The 21,487-nt window shown below is 35.5% G+C and overlaps 1 protein-coding gene and 1 long non-coding RNA gene across 2 annotated transcripts in view; one reads left to right on the forward strand and one right to left on the reverse strand.

Moving 5' to 3' along the window:
• LOC103467762 (uncharacterized) overlaps positions 1–9,890 on the reverse strand; it is a 70,649-nt gene extending 60,759 nt beyond the window's left edge. The window contains exons 1-3 of the long non-coding RNA XR_014088275.1: positions 9,851–9,890; positions 8,821–8,892; positions 8,242–8,310 (exon numbers count right to left, since the gene is read on the reverse strand). This is a non-coding gene — a long non-coding RNA (uncharacterized LOC103467762). The remainder of the gene's footprint in view (positions 1–8,241; positions 8,311–8,820; positions 8,893–9,850) is intronic.
• A 28-nt stretch (positions 9,891–9,918) lies between these two features.
• Positions 9,919–14,625, forward strand: srxn1 (sulfiredoxin 1 homolog (S. cerevisiae)). Its single transcript, XM_008414429.3, has 2 exons — positions 9,919–10,239; positions 11,526–14,625. Exons 1-2 carry the CDS (start codon positions 10,000–10,002, stop codon positions 11,733–11,735), a joined length of 450 nt encoding a protein of 149 aa, XP_008412651.1. The 5' UTR covers positions 9,919–9,999; the 3' UTR covers positions 11,736–14,625.
• Positions 14,626–21,487: the final 6,862 nt, after the last annotated feature.

Consider the following 21,487-nt stretch of genomic DNA (forward strand, 5'->3'; position numbering starts at 1 on the left):
TAAGATAGTTAATTTAAAACAGCTCACTCTAAGCACACCAACATGGTGGTGGCAGAATCATGCTGTGAGGTCAGCGCTGATTGGAAGATATTTGGAGTGAAATAATAATCCTGAAATATAATCTTTAAGACTCTGGTGGAGTTTAATCTTCACATGGACAGAGTAAAAACGGAACTATTTGTTTTGTTTTAATCAAAGCATATTCTCGTGTGTGTCAGAATGGACCAGTCAAAGTCTAGACCAAAAGTTATTTGAGATTCAATGGCAAGACATGGATGTGCAGAGAGGTTCGCTCTCCAATTAAGCCTTTCGCAATAAACAGTTAATCAATTCATTGCATCATAAATTAAAATGAGCTCAATTTCCGTTCTGACAATTAACGTTTTTTGAAGGGCAATTTTGTTCGCAGAGACATAATAATTCATTTTATTTATGGTTTCTGTTGCGTGTAGTTTTTATTCCCATTTTTTAAAATTGTTTCTGGTTGTTTGTTTCATTTTTGACATTTAAATATCTCCTAGTTCCAGTTTTTTGTTTATTTGTGTTTGAGAGGGCAAACTTGCCTTATTATGCCAATATCAAATTATTACTTGAAAATGGTGTCAAAACAACATTACTGTTCATCGCAATTATTTTTGGGACAATTTGTATATAATCTGCTTGAATCTGACTGAGCACAGAATATTTTGAAGAGAAAAATTTCAACCTCAAGATGTGAAAAGCTGATAGAGACATACGGCTCTGGAAAAAAATGAAGAGCCCACTGCACTGAAGCCCACTGGAAACCCCCTGGTTATTCCACCAGATATTGATTCCTGAACTCTTCCTGAGTTAAAATACCAGTATTGTTGTTTCTAGATAAAAGATACAGTCTTAAAGCACTGCATCTTTTTTGTTATTTTGACCATTTCTCATTTTCTGCAAATAAATACAAAAATATTTGCTTGGAAATTCGGAGACATGTTGTCAGTAGTTCATAGAATAAAAGAAACATTTTCATTTTACTCAAACATAAACCTATAAAAAGTAAAATCAGAGAAACTGATCATTTTTAGTGGTCTCTTAACTTTTTTCCAGAGCTGTAATAAAAATGGTTTTACAAAACGTATGTTTTTAGTAAGTTAGAAAGAAACAATAATTTTTCTACTTCATCTACTAGTTTTTGCTGGTCTGTCACAGATATTTCCAGTAGATAAATTGAACTTTGTGGTTTTGAATACTTTTGCGGGTGTGAATATTTTTGCAAGGCACTGCAATCTGCAGATGTTCATACTCAGAAGATAGTGAGTCTGGTATCTGATTGAAGTAGCTTTTAGTCAACATTAACAGAGTGAGTAATTATACTTAGACAATAACATGCCATCAGCTGCCACCTCTTCTGCCAATATTTGAGGGATTGGATGAGCTTTACTGTCAATTTCCTAAATCTTAATTTCCCCACTCTGAGGGGGAAAAAATGCCAATATCTTTAGTTCTCAAAGCGGGTGAAAAGGAGAACCATCAGAGTGGCTGACAACACCAATATCGCTTTGAGTGAGAGTTCTTGAGATGCCGGCGTTCTCAAAAGCAGAGGCATCTGTTCCGCCACTATTAAGCCCTTCCTGGCCATTAAATTTTAATGGAACATTGATTTTATGCTGGAACTACCCTTCCTGAGTGACTCAAAAGCCGGAGAAAAATATGGAACAAAATAAAAATGAATCACGACAGTGGACAGGGATTATTATTCTGGGGGCTTTTCTTGATTGGTTTCCAGGGAATATACAACACTTGAATTCAATCGCTTGTGTCCTTCAGTGTCCTCCAGCAGCAGAGCAGCGGCATAATGAGACAGCAGAGCGGCGCGGGGACAATGTGCTGCACAGCATTCTCCTCCATGATTGTGCTTACTGTTGCTCGCTGCGTTGCTCACATTTAAACAATAAATTGTTGCTTCTGTTTTTACATGCTGAGTAAAAGATGAGCAACAAAGTGCTGGTCTGACTGCACAGAGTGCTGCAGCTCCTTTGCACATCAGCATTCATACGCAGTATTCAGTCAAACTTTACCCCAACAGATGTTGCCCCCTATCAGATTTTATGATGAAAGTAAATAACTGATTTCATTACATGGCAATGAACTGTAAAATAGGGACCCATGGAATCCAATTACATCACCCATGAGAGTGCTGTGTGTAACAACAATCAGCAGAGAGAGGCCGGTAGGGAGGCTGTGGCCCTGCATACATATCTCTGCAACAGTCTAGAGAGCGACGCAGCAGCCGGCGCCTCCCACCGCCTCTAACACTCAGGGCACATCAGGTAAATTATTAAAAACAGCCCTGCAAAATTGAGGATGCTACACTCAAACTTCAGAGATATTGACTTGAGAACATCATCGCCGTCTGAGTGACTATCGGAGAGAAAATATAAGTGCTTTCTGTCGGATGGAGGGGGTGTAGGGTAACCACAAGGTTACTGCACAAATCCTCAGCGTTAATGCGACTGTTTAACCCTCCTCAGTGCGGCTGAGATTACTGAGGTAATTAAAGGAGCGCAATGTAGTTGCACCATAATAATTGATTTAGCAATTACTTATACAGCAAGTTCTGATTATAAACTATTTTTCCTTAAAGCGGATACTGAGCATTTCACCGCGTACTTGTTCAGGATGAAGGATTGCTGTAAAGTTAACGACTCAATTCAATCAACTGGGCTTGCTCAGAAAAAAAAAAAGTTTAACCACTGCCATAATCAGCTAAATGTGATTGCACTGCATCATAGCTCTACCCAAATTGGATAAATATAAATCTATGCATGATTGGAATGTATTGGAGTTGTGGGATTTTATATTTGTAAATGTAAATTAGACCAATCTGTCTCCAAATTCTCCAAGATGAGATTTGTTGTGAAGTGTTGCTATATAAATAAACTGAACTGGCCTTACATTAAGTAAAAAAATGTAATCTTTGGTGATTTTTATTCATATATTGTGATATTAAAATAGGTCTTACGTTTACATACAAATTTGCAATGAACACTTTTCGTATTTTTCTGGCATTTCCTTTATCCAAAAAAGTCATAAAACAATTACATTAATCACTGCTTCTTCATCTGAAGCTACAAAGATACAGCATAGATGAACTATCGTTCTTTCTATTAAAAAAGTATTTAAATATTTATTTATATAACTCCTCAAGCTACAAGAAAATTCTACATCCTTTCACGTAGAATCAAATAACGTACTTGAGCTAACAATCAAAATATATATTTTTTAAATTAAATACATGCATGATAGTTTGATCCTATTTATATTACAGGTCAGTCAAAGTCAGGTTATAATGGCAACAGGTGAAAACGTTATTTAAGGAAGTGCAGTGCATTGTGTTGAGTCACTCACTGAATATCTAAAAAGTAAAATTCATGAATCATTCTATGAGTTACTTTATAAAAAGTGATACAATTTTCATTCCTTCAGGAGGCTTGAACTGCTGATTTGTTGTTTTTTGCTTATTGAAGATTTGTTAATAAAGTAGTAAAAAACTGAAGACGATTGTACCACAACGATAATGTGACCGAATTCAATAAATAAAGTGTTATAAGTGAGTTTATTACAGCTGAACAGCAACCAGCATTTTCTTTTTTATGGTAATTAGATTAACTCATCTTTAACTCACCCTCATTTTGACCCTTCCCTTGCACCTGGCGCCCTCTGTTGGCTGATTTCCAAAAATTACAAATAAACAAATGCATTACCAGCACAACATTGTGGATTCAGCTGAAGGAAGAGTGTTGGGAGGGTCTCACACACCGTTTTAAATCTTAGTATCCTTTACATGTTAGCACTGGTCAAAAATGCAACAAAATGTGTTGAAACAATGAAGGAATTATTAATGATGCTTAAATAATAGGTACAGAAGTACGGCTGAATCTCACGATTATTTAGTAAGGAATAGTCTATCAATTATTCTGACAATTAATCAATTAATTTGATATAAAATTGGTACATTCTGCAGATTTTTCATTTAACCACTTATGTATTTTTTAAAGCATATTAGAAAAACAAATAAACAGTCCAATTACTTTTTAAAACAAGAAAAACTGTTTCTTGCTTAAACACAACACCCCTTTAATGAACGCTTGAATTTTTTTTTGTAACTAAAGATGCATCTGCAGCTAAAAAACACACAGCAACATGTGAAAAACCATTTCTAATTATTTAACATCAATAACAGTGTAAGGCTGATCTGTTGACTATTTGGATTAACTGATTAATAATTAGATAGCAAAATGTGCTTAATATGATTTTTTTTACCTAATTTGAACTGAATTTGAGGAGTTCTGGGTTGAACAAGTTTACCAAAAAAAAAAATGCCTATTTTAATCTTAAATACAAAATGTATATATTTTTGGTAAAATTTTTGTTTAATTACTGGACTGAATGTGTTCTTTTTAGCAAAATGGCCATTTTTAGAGTGTGTATCCTCCAACTAATGATTAATTAATTCTTAAATCATTTCATCCCTATATAGAAAGGTACAAAAGAGCTACGCAGAATTAAAAAAAATTGTACCACAATCTGCACATATCTTATTTTATTGACAAAAAAAAAAACTAGTTTCCGTCCAGATGCAAACTGTAAACCAGTTAGCATTAATACTGACCGCCCAACAAGCCGTTCGAAGAATCATCCTGCACAGCCAGTCAGGACCAACCAACTGTAACTTCCCCTTTAAGAGCGAACAGTTTGTCTTTTCGCATTCTGCATCACAGGAGAGATGCTCATTAAAAGCTCCTCCATTCCTCACTGTTTCATCAAGTGAGACTGCCAAGCTCTTTAACTCAGTGTTCTTGATGTTTGTGCTGTTTGTGTAAAAACCCATCTGTTTCCTCGCCTCTCTGTTGGCAGAGGGTCCACCTCATCCGTATGCTTCTCTTTTTGAAGTCATGTCAAAATCTCATTTTTATGCATCTACGATATCCAACTTGTCATCAGCACTCAGGCAAAAGTCAAAGAGGGCACTCCTTAAATAGCTCCTTTCTTTCCTTTATGTACAATGCATGCAGAAACAAGGACAGGAAAAGATTCACAGCCAGAAGATTTTAGGATTTGCAGAGCTGCTGTGATTAGTTGTTTAACAGACCGAAAGGAGATTAAAACGCATGATTGTTTTCTGGTTCAATAACAATAGTTAACAGACATTTTAGGAAATGAGCGGCAAATATTTGTCATTATTCGTTTAATATTTGTTACACAATAGACAGTTCCAGTCAGAAGTTTACATTCAGGAATGTATATTGTGTTAATTTGACTTTTTAGTGATTCATTTTATTCGTTCTAACATTTATCATCCCAATATGTTTAAATCTATATACAGAGTACAAATCTAGTTTTTTGGCAGAACATTGATGAAAGGAAGGAAGTGAGGCAAGTTTAACATCAACAAGCACAGAGAGAGAGTGTTGTGGTTCCCAAACCGACGCCGTCAAGTTAGACTAACATTTGCAGCAGCTCAAGGTTTTCAAACCTGACAACACTGTAACAACAGCCAAGCATGGTAGTGGTAGGATCATGCTGAGGGACTGCTTCACTCCCAATGGTCCTGGTACTTTGCTAAAGGTGAGCGGAATGATGAAAAAAGAGAACTACTGCTTAATTATTCAACTTCACTGTTAAATTAACTGATAAAACTTGGACATGGTTGTTGGAGAATTGGTCCAAACACACATCAGAATTGATTCTGTATGTCTAAAGCTTCTGGAATGGCTCCAACCTCGACTGTACAGTGGATCCCCGGCTATTTGTGGGTTTTCTTGTGGAGCGTATCTAAAGTTAGCTGAAAAATCTAAGCACAATACTACTTGACTGGGAGCACCATTCATTTTCCTAGGAAGGAAGATGCATAGATTTCCACTGTGCGCATTAATGCATGTTAAGGTATATTTGGTGTTTGAATTGTTAAAATAAGCAAGCGTTTTCAGATGGGCCTCAGGTATTTGTTGATTTTAGCTTTTTGTATACGGTTGTTGCCCCTGATCTCTCTGAGAGTATGATGTATTGAAATTGTACAGCATGCCAGAAATGAATCAAGTTATATCATTTCTGGTAAGAAACTGGGTCAACATGAGGTTTTAATTACATCACAAGCTTATATTTAGATAAATATCATGCAGTTGTATGTAGATATTTTGGTCTATATGTAAAATCTTGATAATGACTGGTTTAGAGAAAATCCACAATGAATTCAAGACCGTGCCACCAATTCTTGTTTATAAAAATCATTGAAGCTGCATCATTACACCCTGAAAAAGAAACTATTAAGAGTGAAGACCTGTGACTAGATCTGTGGTTAACTAAATATCTAAGAGTTATAAGGCCTTTTTTTTATTGGCTGTTACAAGTTACAATGAAATCAATCAAAAAAGAATGAGGTGATTAGTAGCTAAAGGAAATCACTGGCTGATGGCACCCTAATGATTTGTATAATGTAAATTTAACGCTTCTTCTGAGGCTTTCTGTGCTTATATTTAAGCATTAAGAGCTGAAATAATGTCCTTGTGCTTCTGGTGGTACTGTAAGGTTAATGAACTGAGCTAAGTGTAAATGAAAAGAAAGACAGCAGCTCAGTCCACACCTAAATAACCTCACTCTCAAGCACCACTTGTTCTCCCTTTGGATTTGAATACAAGGAGCAAATTTATTTCAAGGCACCAAAAGATCATTAAACAGAAATCTCATTCTGAAACGTTTTACTGCGAGGAGGAAGCAGAAAAATAATTTTGCAGATTCAGCCAGCAAAGCCTTTAACATCGCTGCACGAATCAGTCACGGAGAAACATCCACTGTTGCTAAATCGTGTTGTGATTTCACAGGCCTCGTCTGTCACAAAGCTATACTTTGAAGGCTGGAAATCAGCATTAGAATAATTATCACTTTAAAAGACATGTCAGCGTGTAGAAAAAGAAAGAACGAGGGAAGAAAAAAGGCAGGAATAAATATAGCCTGCTTCTCCGGCTAAAAGCTGGCAGGTAATTTTCTCCAGCTGCTCTATGTGTGACAATCCCACAGGGAGCGAAATCTAATATTAACAGCAAATTATTATGTGGGAACTGTTCTTCCATGACCTGCTGTTGTACCTGTGTGACTAACTCAATCTGAGTAATTGAGATATGTTAGCAAGTAGAATGTGGCCCTGCTGTGACAGCAGAGGGTCGTGTGGAGTGTAGCAGGACTCCAAAAACACCAAAACACCGGAGCTAATTTGCATGTCTATACGCCTTAACTGACAGGGTTCCCTCTCATCATGTGATGCTGGTTTATCTTCAGTGTTTAATATGGAATCTGAATGACAGCAAAGCAGAAATTTGACTATGTTGTACAGAGAAAAAGTGCAAATTTCAGAGTACAAATACTGCAGATACAAGATTTTCTTCCCATTTGTATTACAAATAAAAATCCAAAAACTTATGTTTCTCTAACCTCATTTAGTCAAAATAATTTTGTAATCTTGCTCCAGTCTGAAGTTATTTGCAGCGTCTAACAGGATTGCATTTCACCTCATCTGTTTTTCTTTAGCATCCATGGTTCTGCTAAAGAAAAGCCTCCTCACAGCATGATGCTGCCACCACCATGTCACACTCAATGGTGTGTTCAGAATAATGCACAGTGTTCGCCTTCCCTCAAACAGCACTTTGCTTTCAAATGAAATCTACATTTTGGTCTCATCTGACCAGCACATGTTTGATTTGTGTCCAACAAAATTTAAGCAAAACATGCTATGGCTTTATTTTGACAGTTTCATTCTATTCTATATTTTTGGTGTAGTTTTTAAGCACTTTGGTCAACTGTTGTTGTTGTTGTTTTTAAATGTGCTATAAAAATAAATTTGATAGTGAATTTTAAACTTCGCGCTGATATTGAGGCCAAAACATTTAGCACATTTACCAGCACCTGCATCACACAAGACATTTCCTCTGCTTTATTAAAGTTTATACCACACTGAAATCACAGTAAATTATTACAAACTCTATACAAACCTCCTTTATGCTGTAACTGATTCCTGTGTGACCAATTAATCAGCATGAAAAGCGCTGTCACTCTAGTTCAAAGAATTTCTAATATTTCAGAATAACTACCTGCCTCTCCTGTCCAAAGAATCATTTTTAATTGTCTCATTAAAAGCTGTTGTGGCTTTGTGTAGGGAAAACAATAATACTACCGTTTCTGCTTGAATGCAGCAGATCTTTAATGATTTCTACTTACCTGTGCAAAGCTACGAGTCCCGATGTCCTTTTTGTAACCACAGCAACGCAGCTGGTTTGTTAAAAATTCCTGCAAAAATAGAAAACCACAGAAAACTTTGATCGCTTTGAAGGAGCAGGCCTACATCACACAACCGCCGACAAAACAAAACAAGGACCTCATTAAAAGTACTGTCATCAAAGGTTATGTTTTACTTTGTAACCGGCTGACTAACTGCTGGAATGAATTTTAATGACAAGCATTTCATCTAAGCAGGTGTTTTGCATTGGTTTAGTCCTACATAAACACGCTAATAATAACATTTTTATGTAATTAGACAACCTTAATAATTGGACAGTTAAAAAAAATAATATAATGTTTTACTAGTTTTACCATTTTATCAGCACTATCATCACTTCTTTATCTATCCAACTCTACAAGAGTAGGTTGGAGAGTTGACAGATCCTGGAGACAATCCCATAAATGCACAACCGCAAAGAGCTATTTGAATACAACATTACGCATTAGTAAGAGTAAAACAAAAATATGATCATTATTATTTAATCTACGTTTGGTATGATACTTAAAATGTCTTCTTACCTGGAAAGTCAATGTTCTGTGGCTCCAGAGCCTCGGGCAGCTCTTTGGGCCATTTACAGTGGCACAAAACAACTGAAACAAAAAATATATTACAATTATTTCTGAGAAATGTAATCATACTAATTTGATCAGTTCTTCTGTTTTCCATAAAACAGCTGGCTGCAAATAATCTGTTATTTATTCAGTAAATTAATTTCGATACTTCTTTGTGATTCATCATTATAGAAAAAACTCAAACAGCTTCAAACACATATTTTTATAAGTTTGATATTTTTCTTTTGTCCTAAAATTAGACATGAAATTGTTGCTTAGTTTTACCAAAGAAAAAAAAATTTAACGTTTCAAACGTAAATCTTCTGAGTTTTGTAGTTCGAGACAAATTTAAATCAGGAAATGGGAGTACAAAAATCACTCTAAGATTGTAAATTTTCCTGATCAGGGGATCGATATTTTCCCATGTACCGTAAACATTGTTTGTTACTTAAAGTAGTAAATAATATATAAATAAATTGCCAAACTAGCAATGAAGTCTTTAATGAAAAAATACAGAATTATCCAAAATCTCTAAAATTCTATTTTAATTATTTTTGTTCATATTTTTTTTATTTAATTATTTTTTTAAATTTTGTTATTGTTTATTTACATCATAAATGCAAGTCCGACAGAAATAAATTGCCTAACCCGGGTAAATTTGCATTTAACTTCTTTCTTTATTAATTCACCCTGACTGTTTAAATATAAATAAATTGGGGGAAAAAACGCTGTTAACATTTAAAAGCACGGAGGCATGCACCTCGCAGAAGTATGAAACAGCCTCACTTTGTAACAAGTGTTAACATTTTTAGCTAGTCCGCCATTAAAGCAAAATGTAAAGACGACAATAACTTGTTTAAATTTCAGTAGAAAGCAATTTTATTTTAGTGTTATTTTGTTAATAGGCATTTTCTACCAAAAATCTTAAGAAGCTAATAATATGAGCTAAAAAAAAACAATATTCACAAAGAAAAAAAAAACAGTTGACTTCACTTACTCCAACCTAACCAGTAACAAATAGGGCGGGGCGTTTTTATTGATCGACGCTGACGGCGACCAATCAAATCCCTCCGTTGGTAACTGACGAAAAAGTTCAGGAAGTAGCTTTCTGCAGCTGGTAGTGTTTATGCCAGGAAGTTTTAGCCAATGTTTCGGGTTTTTCGGGCGGATAAAACACAGCTAAAACAGATTTTTCTGTTCAGTAGAAAAATGTCTAAAATACCTACTGAATGTGGCACGATAGATGTTAAAAACAGTGGCGACAACAGGTCGGTTCATTCGGACACCATCCAGGAGGTTCACAACGTTCCTATGCAGGTAATCATCAGACCGTTTCCCTCGGAGCTGAACGAGCAGAAAGTCCAGAGTCTGATGGATACCATTAAGGTAACCTAATTATTTTTAATGAATACATAAGCAGTCGTTTTTGTGTTATAACTGGAAAATATTGTCTTGAATTTAAAGCAAAAGCTAACACTGTTAAATGTCTTTCTTTGCAACCCTCTGAGGTATTTAAACAGTGATTATCTGATTGGTGGTTTGGGACCTTTACCACTGTGGTATAGCCAGTCTTTATCATGTTTTTTATACATTTAACTTTATAATTAATATTATTCAATTCATTATAATAATGTGTTAATATAAGGTGACACATGAATTCTTACAAAGCCAAAAATAAACCATTACCAGAAAACATTTTAAAAAATAGTTTAAGACTAAGTAAATGTACAAGTTAGCAGGGAATCACAGTTTAAAGTACAGGAAAAACGTTTGTGTATTAGTAAGTGGAGTCAAATTTTGGTATTATTTGAATATTGAACTTGGACAATGTCAAAACATGAAACTATTAAAATTGTCATATGAACAATATGGCTGGATATAATATATAATGTTTTTAGTCAATTTTTGTTGCTGTTTTTGTTGTTTTGTTTCATGCTGAAATTTAAATAATGATTGTTCTTTCACTGAAGTTAAAATTAAATAGGTACTATATCAAACAACTATTAAACACAGGCTTTCATACGTATGGATTATAAATGCAGTAAATGTAAGCTAATCTAGGTGATTAAGGAGTGGGAATTGTGACATGTTTATACTTTCACACACCCTTAAATATGCAAAACAAAAGTTTTGACATTATGCTTCATGCTACATATTGTTTGTACATATTCAAAAAATAAACAAACTTTACAAGACGTCAAGTGATTTAGTTTTTTATGTTTTTTACCTCCCTATTCTTAAATAAAGTTTTAATTTTCAATATAAGCATATCGTTTTTAACATTAAACATCAGCTGTGCGGTTTTAAATTGTACCAAATCCATAAATTTTATAAGTTGTGATCTGCAACGATACAAACATTGTGTGTCATTTTTACTGCTCTTTCTCGCACTGTGCATATTTTTGTAAAGAACTTTTATATGTGTTACCCCAGACGCAATACAATAATCTAAACATGGCAATAATATTGTACAGTAAAGACTGTGCAAAATTTCCCTTGAATCATTGTACTACTGTACATAAAACTCTTGAGTTAATAATAATATATTTATAGTTTAATTGTGATGAAATAATGAAGGTTATTTCACTTTAAAACATGTTTTTGTAATACTTGCATGTGTCGTGCTTTGGTGCTATTGTGTGCCCTAATTGACGTTTCGCCTTTCCTTCCAGGAGACGCCAGACATCAGCGTTGTTCCTCCTATTGATGTTCTCTGGATCAAAGGCAGCGAGGGAGGAAATTACTACTACTCCTTCGGAGGCTGTCACAGGTTTGCTGCCTATCAGAGGCTTCACATGCCAACCATCCCAGCCAAACTCATCAGATCAAACATCTCAGACCTCAGGACTTACTTGGGGGCTTCAACGCCCGATCTACGATAATCTTTTGGACTTTTTCTTGTTTTGACTCGCTATATCAGAAGTGTCCAACTCCAGTCCTCAATTGAATTATGAAGTTCTGCAGATTTCTAGTAGTGAGCCACTCATTTCATCTAAGTTACATGTGTAAAACTCGAGGCTCGTGGGCAAAATCTGGTCCGCCGCAGCTTCTTATCTAGATTCCAGAGGGACATATGAATAGAAACTTCAAGATAACAGTTGTGTGATTAAATATTATTTTATAATCAAATCACTGTCAAATTACATCAGTGAGTTCCTCCAGTTTTTTGCGACTCTGCAATTGCGTAAATCCAACAAATGCCTGCAATTTTTCACGTTAATATAAAATTGTGGGTTTATTGCAAATTTTCCGCTAAAGTCAAAAACATTGTGTTAACGTGACGCTAACTCCCACCAGAAGGTGGCAGTATGTCTTCCTCATACCACACTTCTCCCTCAGCCTTACTTTATGTACAAGTTATAGTCCATGATTGATATGACGTGTAACAAAAAGACAAATTTACCTTCAGATAAGCAAAAAAGAAAAATTACAAAATTCCTTGCAGATATTTCTAAATTGGCTCCACATAAATGTCTGTGGAGTTTTTTTTTTATCACAAAAACAATTATGAAATCCAGGAGGGACTAATCAGTGTGAAAAGATACTCAAGAACTTATTTAATGCAGACAAACTATTTATTAATATTTTAGCAGTTAATGGGCTTAGCCTATATATCCTGACACAACTGGCTGTTTAAGAGATGGAGGTTTCAAAATGACTTTGAAACCCCTGATTTAGATGTTTTCAATCATTATAATATGTAAAATGCTTATGACTCCAGACTTTGTCACATCACTGCTGTTTGCTCAGGAGGATCATACCGTGACTGCCAGCTGCAGCAGGTGATTGCAATGCACAGGATTTACCAGCAGGGGGAAACAAAGCTCTGGACTTACACACATTCCTCATGTCAAATCGCTGCATGTTTAAATGTTTAGTTTTATTAATCAGATACTTCCTTCTTAAATTTTGCATAAGAAACTGAATCCATGATTCATCATGTGGTTGATTGTTTTTCTGTTGTGGCAGGTTAAGCTGTTGTAGTTGTGAATTTATTTAAATAAAGAAGAAAATATATTGTTTTTTTTCTTTTATTTACCTTCATTTGACTTAAATAAAGTATAGATTTACAAACAGAAAAAAATGTACTAATATTTTTTTATGTTGAACTTTTTTATTATTATTATTACAAACACAGCATGACTCTGCTAATTTCTAATATATTTAATTGATTCTGGAATGAAAAGAGTAAATTATAATTTTAATTAGCCCACATTCCATAAAAATACCAATATTCTAATATATCTTAAAAAATTATTTTTTTGTTTGTTAGACAGTTGAAGTTTTCAGATGTTCTCCCTGTTTCTTTACGCACAGTCGGCTTTAACTCTGACGCTGTAGACACCTCAGGAGATTAGAGACCAGATGTTTTGTTGGAGGAGTCAGATGTTCAGAGAATATCCAGATGACACAATGCAAGACGTTGTTGAGTCTTGCAAAATTATCCCATTCTGCCTGTCATCAGACTTCTGTTTCCATTGTCTCTTAGAAGGATCAAAAATCCTCCCAACAAAATATCATGTAAAACCTTTACATGTACATGTACATTTTAAATAGTTTGTGCATAGAAGCAATAATTTCATAAAAGTCCCATGTGTATGTTTTTATTTTGAGTCGTTGAGAGCGGCTCACTAAATCAAGTTGGACAGCTGCTCCCCTGCCTGCCTCTGCCTCGGTGGAAGGAACTGAGGTTTTGCCGAATAATATAGGTAAAATATAGACGAGGCTTTTCCGACGTTAGTGCTCTCACAATGTGAGCTCGGAGCCGTTTGACGATCTCCCTTTGTGGCCATCGAGGAAATGAAGGGCGACCCGGGGCCAGCTTTAACCGACGGGCCCTAAAGGACTCTGAATCGTCGCGTGTGAGAAGATTTCCTGTAGCTCACTCACTGTCTGGAAGTAACCATATCCTCAAAGGGGGTTTGACACGCAATACCGGTCTGAAAAAACGCATTGCACCTGTTGCTGCTGGGACCGCTTTCCATGGGTGGTTTTACACGCTTTCTCTTTGAGGATTTCAACCAATCAGAGGGCCGAGGGGGACGAACTGGATCAGGCCGTGTCTTTTTTTTTTTTCCTTTGTTTTGCTTAGTTGTCTGTATTTGTTTGTTTATTTGTAAAAGTGTTGATTAACGATATTATTTGTAAATTGCTTACCTGTATTTTAAGGTTTTGTTTTTAATAGATTCTTTTTTTCCCCTTACTTTAAGTTTGCTGGACAAAGTTCAGTTTCTCATGAACATAAAATAATAATAACATACAGATGTGGAGAGATCCTTTGCTCATAAATCTGGTGTAGAGATTATTATGTCTCATAAATTGGATCATAATTGTTGAAGTTACAGAATTATTATCAGACCTGGACATGGTTGCCTTGCAGCAAAAAGGTCTTTGGTTCAAATCCCAGTCTAGAGCTTTTCTTCCTGGAGTTTCCATCTTCTCCCCGTTCATGTGTGGCTTCTTTCATGCGTGTTTCAGAAATCCTTTACTCTCTCTTAGCAGCCAGTCAGCTGCGCCGAAATGCTTTCTTTCACAAAGCTCTGCCTCTTTGTGCAGTCTTCACAGACCACCCGTCGCCCACTCTGCTCCTTCAGACTAGTGGCAGCAGCAATTAGCAAACACCTGGAAGAACTGTGCATCTGCTGAGCTCTTCATATGAACTACTTCTCAGTTCAGGGCTCTTAAAAATGGTTGTAAACATCATACTGGAGGAGCGCTGTTGGATGGCAGAAAGAGTAGGAGCTTCTTAAAGAGACAGAGGCCCAATTTCAAGGCATCAAATTATGAAGTAAATTTTCTTTTAAGTTATATTTAATATATGCAGCATTTTTATAATAACTGAAACTAAGGTAGTTACTTGATTGTGTCACAAATTGGCTCTGTGTGCCTGGAAAATACATAATACTGCCCCTGTAAAAACATTTAACTTGATCAAATCTTTAAATAATTTCTTTAATCTTTAAATGAAAAGGTTCAATTTAAGGCTTTCTTGCATAACTCGGTGTTCTAAATATGAGAAAAAGATTGGGACGTGAACAGAAAAAGGACTTTAAACAGAAGATAGCCTTAGAGGTCCAGCAGGTCCTTGCACATTAAATCAGCCCTAGATAAACTAAGCTGCTTTACTCTTTGCCTTGGGTTTTGTTGTGTCACCTGTCAGTGAACCGGACAGCGTTCCTTGACCCGTGGTTCTGAACGTCCCGTTTCTTAGCTCAGTGGAGGAGGGAAATCACTGCGCAACATCTGTTCAACCCGGCCTCAAGGTTGACTCTCCCGGGAGGGTTTTCTTCTGGTACTGGCATACTCTGGGTCCAGAACCAAATGGTGACCAATTTGAAAAACTGTCCTGCTCCATAAGCTGGATTCTAGTCTCTCCTGCAGGTGAAAGAGGCAAAAATAATCAGAATTTTAACCCAGTCAGTCCGGGACGGATTAATCCAACTGGATTCCTTTACTTTTACTGGTTCTGTAACTCTTAGTCTGTAGTTTTCTCATGTGTCTCTTTAAGCTATCTGAGCATTTACCATCTGTCACCCCATCAGTAATCATTGGGAATTAAACATTTATCTTTTCGATGTTAAGAAATGTTGTTTACGTCTTTCAGAGACTGTTTCATAACTTCAGATAACGCTGGCAGGACCTGCAGTGTTCCTCCTTCAAGGTCTCACAGTATTGAAATGTTTCAAGCAGGGACAAAATAAAATCTGCATCTAGTGAGACATTTTGAAGTCATAACTTCCACAAAAAGAGCAACAAACAATCCTCAATAAGACGTTGAAAACATGTTGGTTATTTTTAAATGCTTTGGAAATCATCATCATTTTTCACCTACTTAAAATTTTATATTAAATTCCCCTAAAATACACTGAATTGTAGCAAAGTTTAAGTGGTATGAATGACTTTGCAAGGCTATAGCTTCAGATGGATTTAAGACATTTTTTTAATTCTTCTGGTAGAGCCAGGATAAGTCCTATTAATCAATTTCTAATTGTGACAGACAGGTTTTAAAGGGAACCTCTTATGCAAAATTCACATTTTACACGTTTTTAAACTTCCATTTGAGTCTCAAGTTCTGCTAACAACAGCCGAAGAACTTAAAAAAAAGAAAAACCAAAACTTCTCGATTGTTAAATCACATTCAGTGGACACTGCTCCGTTACCTAGCAACCCCAGGCAAGTCTAGCCCGTCACCTAGCAACCCAAGTAGAGTTTAATCACTTTAGGTCAGCTGCACTTTACAATGGCTGCTGGAAATGAATATTTTTTTGTTGTTGTTGACTTAACATCCAGAAACCACTTGCTGCATTCTTGCTGGTCGTGCAGGAGGCTCTACTAATGCTTTTCAAAGATGTACAGTTGTATAATTGCAAATTCGTTTGCAGTGATTTTGACGCGTGAGTATAAACGTGGAGTTGGGGGGCATGGCCAGCAACAGTTTATTTGGATTTAAAGTGACAGCTCATTCTGAGACTAAAATCTCATTATGTAAAACTTATTTTGTGCTAAAAATGTAATGAACAACCATAGACCTACCCTAAGCTGTCCAAGGAAGCATAATGGGTCACCTTTAAAATAATCTACTCTGGACAAATTACAGAACTTCCATTTAAGGCAAGCAAATAAACTCCACATCTAGCAGCAGATAGCAATTTCATAAGTAATAAGACATCCAGTAGGTCATCCTGAATCCCAGTTTTTGACTTTAAAGGATAATAAATCCACAGATGAACCTTACCTAGAACTCTGTTGCTCAACCTGAGGCTAACCTGATCAATGACCCTCTGCAACATGTGTTTAAAGTAATGAACTTTGCAATTTAGCAGTCTGTTGAATGAAATGTTGCTGTAGCAGCTCATGTTAATGTCATGATGAAACTTTTTGTGCAGTCTTGGTCAGTAAAGCAAAGTGAAGTCAAGTTTTGGGCGTCTTTACTACTTTATAGCTAATTTTAAAGATTAAACCTGTTTTTCCCGATGCATGCATGGATTCTCTCCAGGTACTCTGGTTTCCTCCCAGTTCAGTTCAAAAACATGAATGTTGGGTCAATTGGTCTTTATAAATTGCTCTTAGATGTTTGTTTGTTTGTGTGTGTGCGTGCATGTTTGTCTACCCTGTGTGTCTCTGTGTTGCTCTGTGGATGAAATGGTGACCTGTCCAGGCCCTGTGACCCTTGTGACCTTTGTGACCCTACCTCTTGCTCATTGACTTCTGGAGATGGGCACCAGCTCACTTGTAGATTAACTGTCAAAAATATACAGTTTTTCTTCTTCTTTTTCACCACTTCTACAGATGTTAGTCTTTTTTTTGTGCCTCTCTCCTCTTTTCTGTATTTGGTGATTTCTAAAGTCTGAACAAGTTTTCCAAACATGTCTCTTGTCAGATAACTAATTAGATATGATTTATTAGTTTTTCTTTGCATCGTCTTTCTATCCAGCAGGATATGTTTTAATTCAAAACTTTGTAACAAAAGCAACAGTCAACATTTAATGGCGAGATTGGATTCATCACGTGGGGAAAAAAAAATTACATTTTGGTAATTCTTCACCTATTTTCCTAAAATGGAAAAGACAAGTGAAAACACCAATTGAAGCAGATGTTTTCTGATTGTTGTAAATCAGGAATTGCCTCCAAGCATTGGTGAACAAACTGTATTACAGAAAGTTAACGCAATAAAACATACATTATCTGCAGCATAGTTCATTAAAATGACACACTTTATCGATGCATGAGAGAAAATATAAATAAGTAGGCACACTTGATATTCTAGACCTCGGCCTGTTGCAATAGGCAATAAATCAATTAATCGCATGATAAATTAAAACGAGTTGAATATTTTCTGTTTGCATAATTTATAGTTTTTCTCTTTTCTTTCTCTCTGTCTACCAAAAACTGGATGACAAAAGTCTTCAGGTTGGTTCTTTGTGAAGGATAACTTTGTTTACAGAGACAAAAAGTTCATTCTATTTATTGTTTCTGGTGTTTTGTTTATTTATTTTGCATATTTAAAATGTCTTCCAGTTCCAGTGTTAAATGTTGATTCGAATTTAAAGATTATTGATTTTTGAGAATGTGTTCTTACGTCATTATTACCATTATATTACTTTAAAATGGTCAATATTATTGTTTATCGCAATAACTTCGGGGACAATTGATCATCCAACAGAATTTGTGATTGTGACCATTTGACCTTCAGGAAATGAAGTCAGCAAGTAATTTCTTTACCTCAAGTAAACATGTGGTACCTCTGCTTTTACTGGAGTACATTTGTGCAAGTTTATTTGTACTTTTACTTAAGTACAATGTTTACAGAGTGAGTATTTTTTTCCATAGCTGCTTACCATGAAGTTTTCCCTGTAATATTAATCAGTCAATGAAGTTTATTTGTATGGCACATTTAAGCAATAAGGCAGTTCAAATTGCTTTAAAAAAAGTTATAAAAACATGATACAGTTACCAATTGTGAAACCAGCGACAAATTTACTTGCTTTTTGTCGATTGACTTCATCAAAATCATTGGCACAAATCCAATAAGTTGGTCAATGTTCCATTGATTTTGGTTCTAAAGCAGCTCTAAGCAGGCGGGGTTATTAGCCTTCAATGTTTCAGCTGTTTTGCAGTTTTCTGGAAGTTTGTTCCAGATTGGTGGTGCTTAGAAGCTGAACACTGCTTCGTAAATGCTGGCGAGTTTTTAAACTTTTACTTCTCTATTAAAAGATTTATGTCGTTTTAGTCTCTTTATGCGGCCAAAAAGCATGAAGGGAGCCACACGTAAATAAAACTCAAAATTTGTGTCTGTTTAAATCTCAGAAGGCTTTCAGTAGCTGGACTGCGTTCAAGAAATTAAAAGTGAACTCAGTTTGGACAGGAACCCCTCTCTCCAGTTTATTGTTGCCCTCTCATGGCGTTTGTCAACATTAAAAATGCAAGCTGAAAAATGATCTCCGGTTCGCCAGCTCGCACATTTGTTCCACTCTGGAGAGCGTTCCAGCCAAATCCTCCTGAGAGAGTTTTAACTGTAGGTGTTTGAGTGGCTGAGGATTTCTCACAGCTTCCTATCCGGAATTCCCTCTGCCTGCCGGTGGCAGCAGGCGTGTAATTTGTGCCAGATTTGCAATGCCGTTTCCACTGATCCTCTGACCTCACCGCACAGAGACACTGCAGTCCAGCCTCTCTCTCTGTGTAGCTGTGTAAAAGTATACTTGGGATGAAATGGCAACAGGTTTTATTTGGCACACAGTCTTCAAACGTAGGGCCGTGATTCAGCCGGCTTAAAAATTTACACGGAGATTTGACCTGCCAAGGAACGTTTCCTTGGCATAAAAAAAAAATGTATGGCTACAACTAATGATTATTTTAGTCATTCTGACGATTAATCGAATAATCGAATAAAAGATTCTGCACATCCTGCAGATTTTGCATGAGCCTTTTAGTATAATTTTAGGAATATGTTCAAAGATGCAAATAATTCATTTGCCTTTTTTAAAAATAAGAATATAAATATTTTATTTCCAAAAATGAAACGACATACTGCAAGCACTTCTAACATCAACATTTGAAAAGCTCAATGCTTACTGAACATCATCATGACTGAACATCAGTACACTGTACGGCTGATCTGTTGGTTTATTATTTTTGATTAACTGATTAATAATTGGATTGCAAAAATGATTGAGAGATATTTTTTAAACAATTTTGAACCAGGAGAAACTTGAGTTCTATAGAAAATTTTTACAGATGGTTTTTAACCTTAAGTGCAAAATGTGTTTTTTGTACAGTTTTAGATTAATTATTGCTTCGACTGTGTTTTTCTTTCAGCAACTTGCCTTTTTTTAGAGTCTGCAGACTCTACACTGCAAAAACACAGAATCTTGCTATATATTTTTGGTCTAGTTTCTCGTGCAAATATCTTAGTTCACTTGCAATAAAACAAAACTAATTTACAAGTAACTTTTCAGGAAGATTTAGTCGCTTGTTTTGGGTCAATTCTTTAATATTAATGAGAAAAATACTAATTCAACTGGCAAATTATTTCACTTATAACATGGGAGACATGTCTTGAAATTGGTGAAATAATTTGCCACTGGAACTAATACTTTATTATTAATATTAAGGAATAACTGACTTTAAACAAGCTCCTTTATCATGCTGAAAAGTTACATGTAAGTTAGTTTTGCATGAGAAACCAGACCAAATTAAATTAAATTACTGTATTGATCTAAATGTGTTAACAAAGCACAAAACACGTCTTCTGTGTTCTCACCCAGGAAGAAAACAAATCACCATCTTCTGACAAGTTGATTGTTTTGAACCATCAAACACGCTGAAAATTAATTTTAATGACACTAAATGGGCAGATTTTAAAATCTCTCAACCTTCTCAGAAGTAACATGGAAACACAGGTTGAAAAGACTCACTGAGACAAGTATATCTGCGGACCTTGACCTCTGCGTTAGCAGCCCGCTGCCCTGCATGTTTCAGATGCTTCTCTGCTACCTCACAGTCAGAAGAAGCCTGCTAATGTCCTGCCGATTTAAATCAGATGTTTAGGAAAATATCTAAAACATGCAGGAACGTAAGATCCTTAGAATCACTGATTCTGGAGTTTCTCACCAACATGCTCATGTTCATAATGACAGCTGAGTATTTAAAAATGTGTGCAGAACTCAGAAGATTCACTAAATGTTCTGTGTGCAAATATGCTAGGACTGAAACAATTAATCTTGAACTAATTTAGTAATAAATTAAGCGTAACTGGAGTATGCAGACTCAGAAAAAGACCATTTGCTTCTAGTTTCTAGTGCAAATATATCAGTACACTTGAAATAAGACAAAACTAACTTACAAGTGACTTTTCAGCAAGATATAGAAGCTTGTTTTAAGTTAGTAATTCCTTAATACTGATTTTAAAAAAGTACTAGTTCCACTGCCAGATTATTCAACTTATAACAAAACATTTTTCCCATGTTTTAAGTTAAATAATTTGCCAGTGGACGTAGATCCATTTCATCAATATTCAGGAGTTATTGACTTAAAATAAGCTCCTATATCTTGCTGAAAAGTTATTTCTAAGTTAGTTTTGCCTTATTTGAAGTAACATAAGACATTTACACTAGAAACTAGATCAAAATTTCTTGGTAAGATTTTTATTTGTTTGTTTTACCACATAAACATGATTAATTTAATTGTAAGTGTCATGCTAAAAGAAAGATGAAACTATTCAAGGAGTTTTAAAGAAGGAATTTGTCAAACTAAAGGACCTTCTGGAGCCTCAGATGCGTCTCGTTTTGGGAGTTTTACTGTGAGAAGATCGCAGTGCAGCCCAAGACCTTCACTAGATCATTTGTTTGATTAATTTCATTTGATTTGTCAACATTTATGTCATTTAACTGAAGAGGGAGATGAGATTGTTCATTGAAAAATACAAAGATTGACAACTACAGGTTATAGTTCAAACATCTGAATTCAGGAATGCTGTCTACAGAAGCTGTGAAGACTTTTTATCCAAGAAAAAAATAGTATTGTAATACCAAAGTAATCAAAGAACCAATATTTATGGTATTATTTCATCTCTGAATCAATGCACCTGCAGCCTGGGAAGGAAAATGTGTTTAAACAGTTTGCTGTGTCTTAAACA

The sequence above is a fragment of the Poecilia reticulata genome, chromosome 7 (assembly GCF_904066995.2).
Source record: "Poecilia reticulata chromosome 7, P_reticulata-male-v2, whole genome shotgun sequence".
NCBI lineage: Eukaryota > Metazoa > Chordata > Actinopteri > Cyprinodontiformes > Poeciliidae > Poecilia > Poecilia reticulata.

Coding starts and splice junctions, on each gene's coding strand:
- srxn1 (XM_008414429.3), top strand. CDS start 10,000: ATGTTTCGGGTTTTTCGGGCGGATAAAACACAGCTAAAACAGATTTTT. Junction 10,240..11,525: donor GTCTGATGGATACCATTAAG/GTAACCTAATTA, acceptor CTTTCCTTCCAG/GAGACGCCAGACATCAGCGT.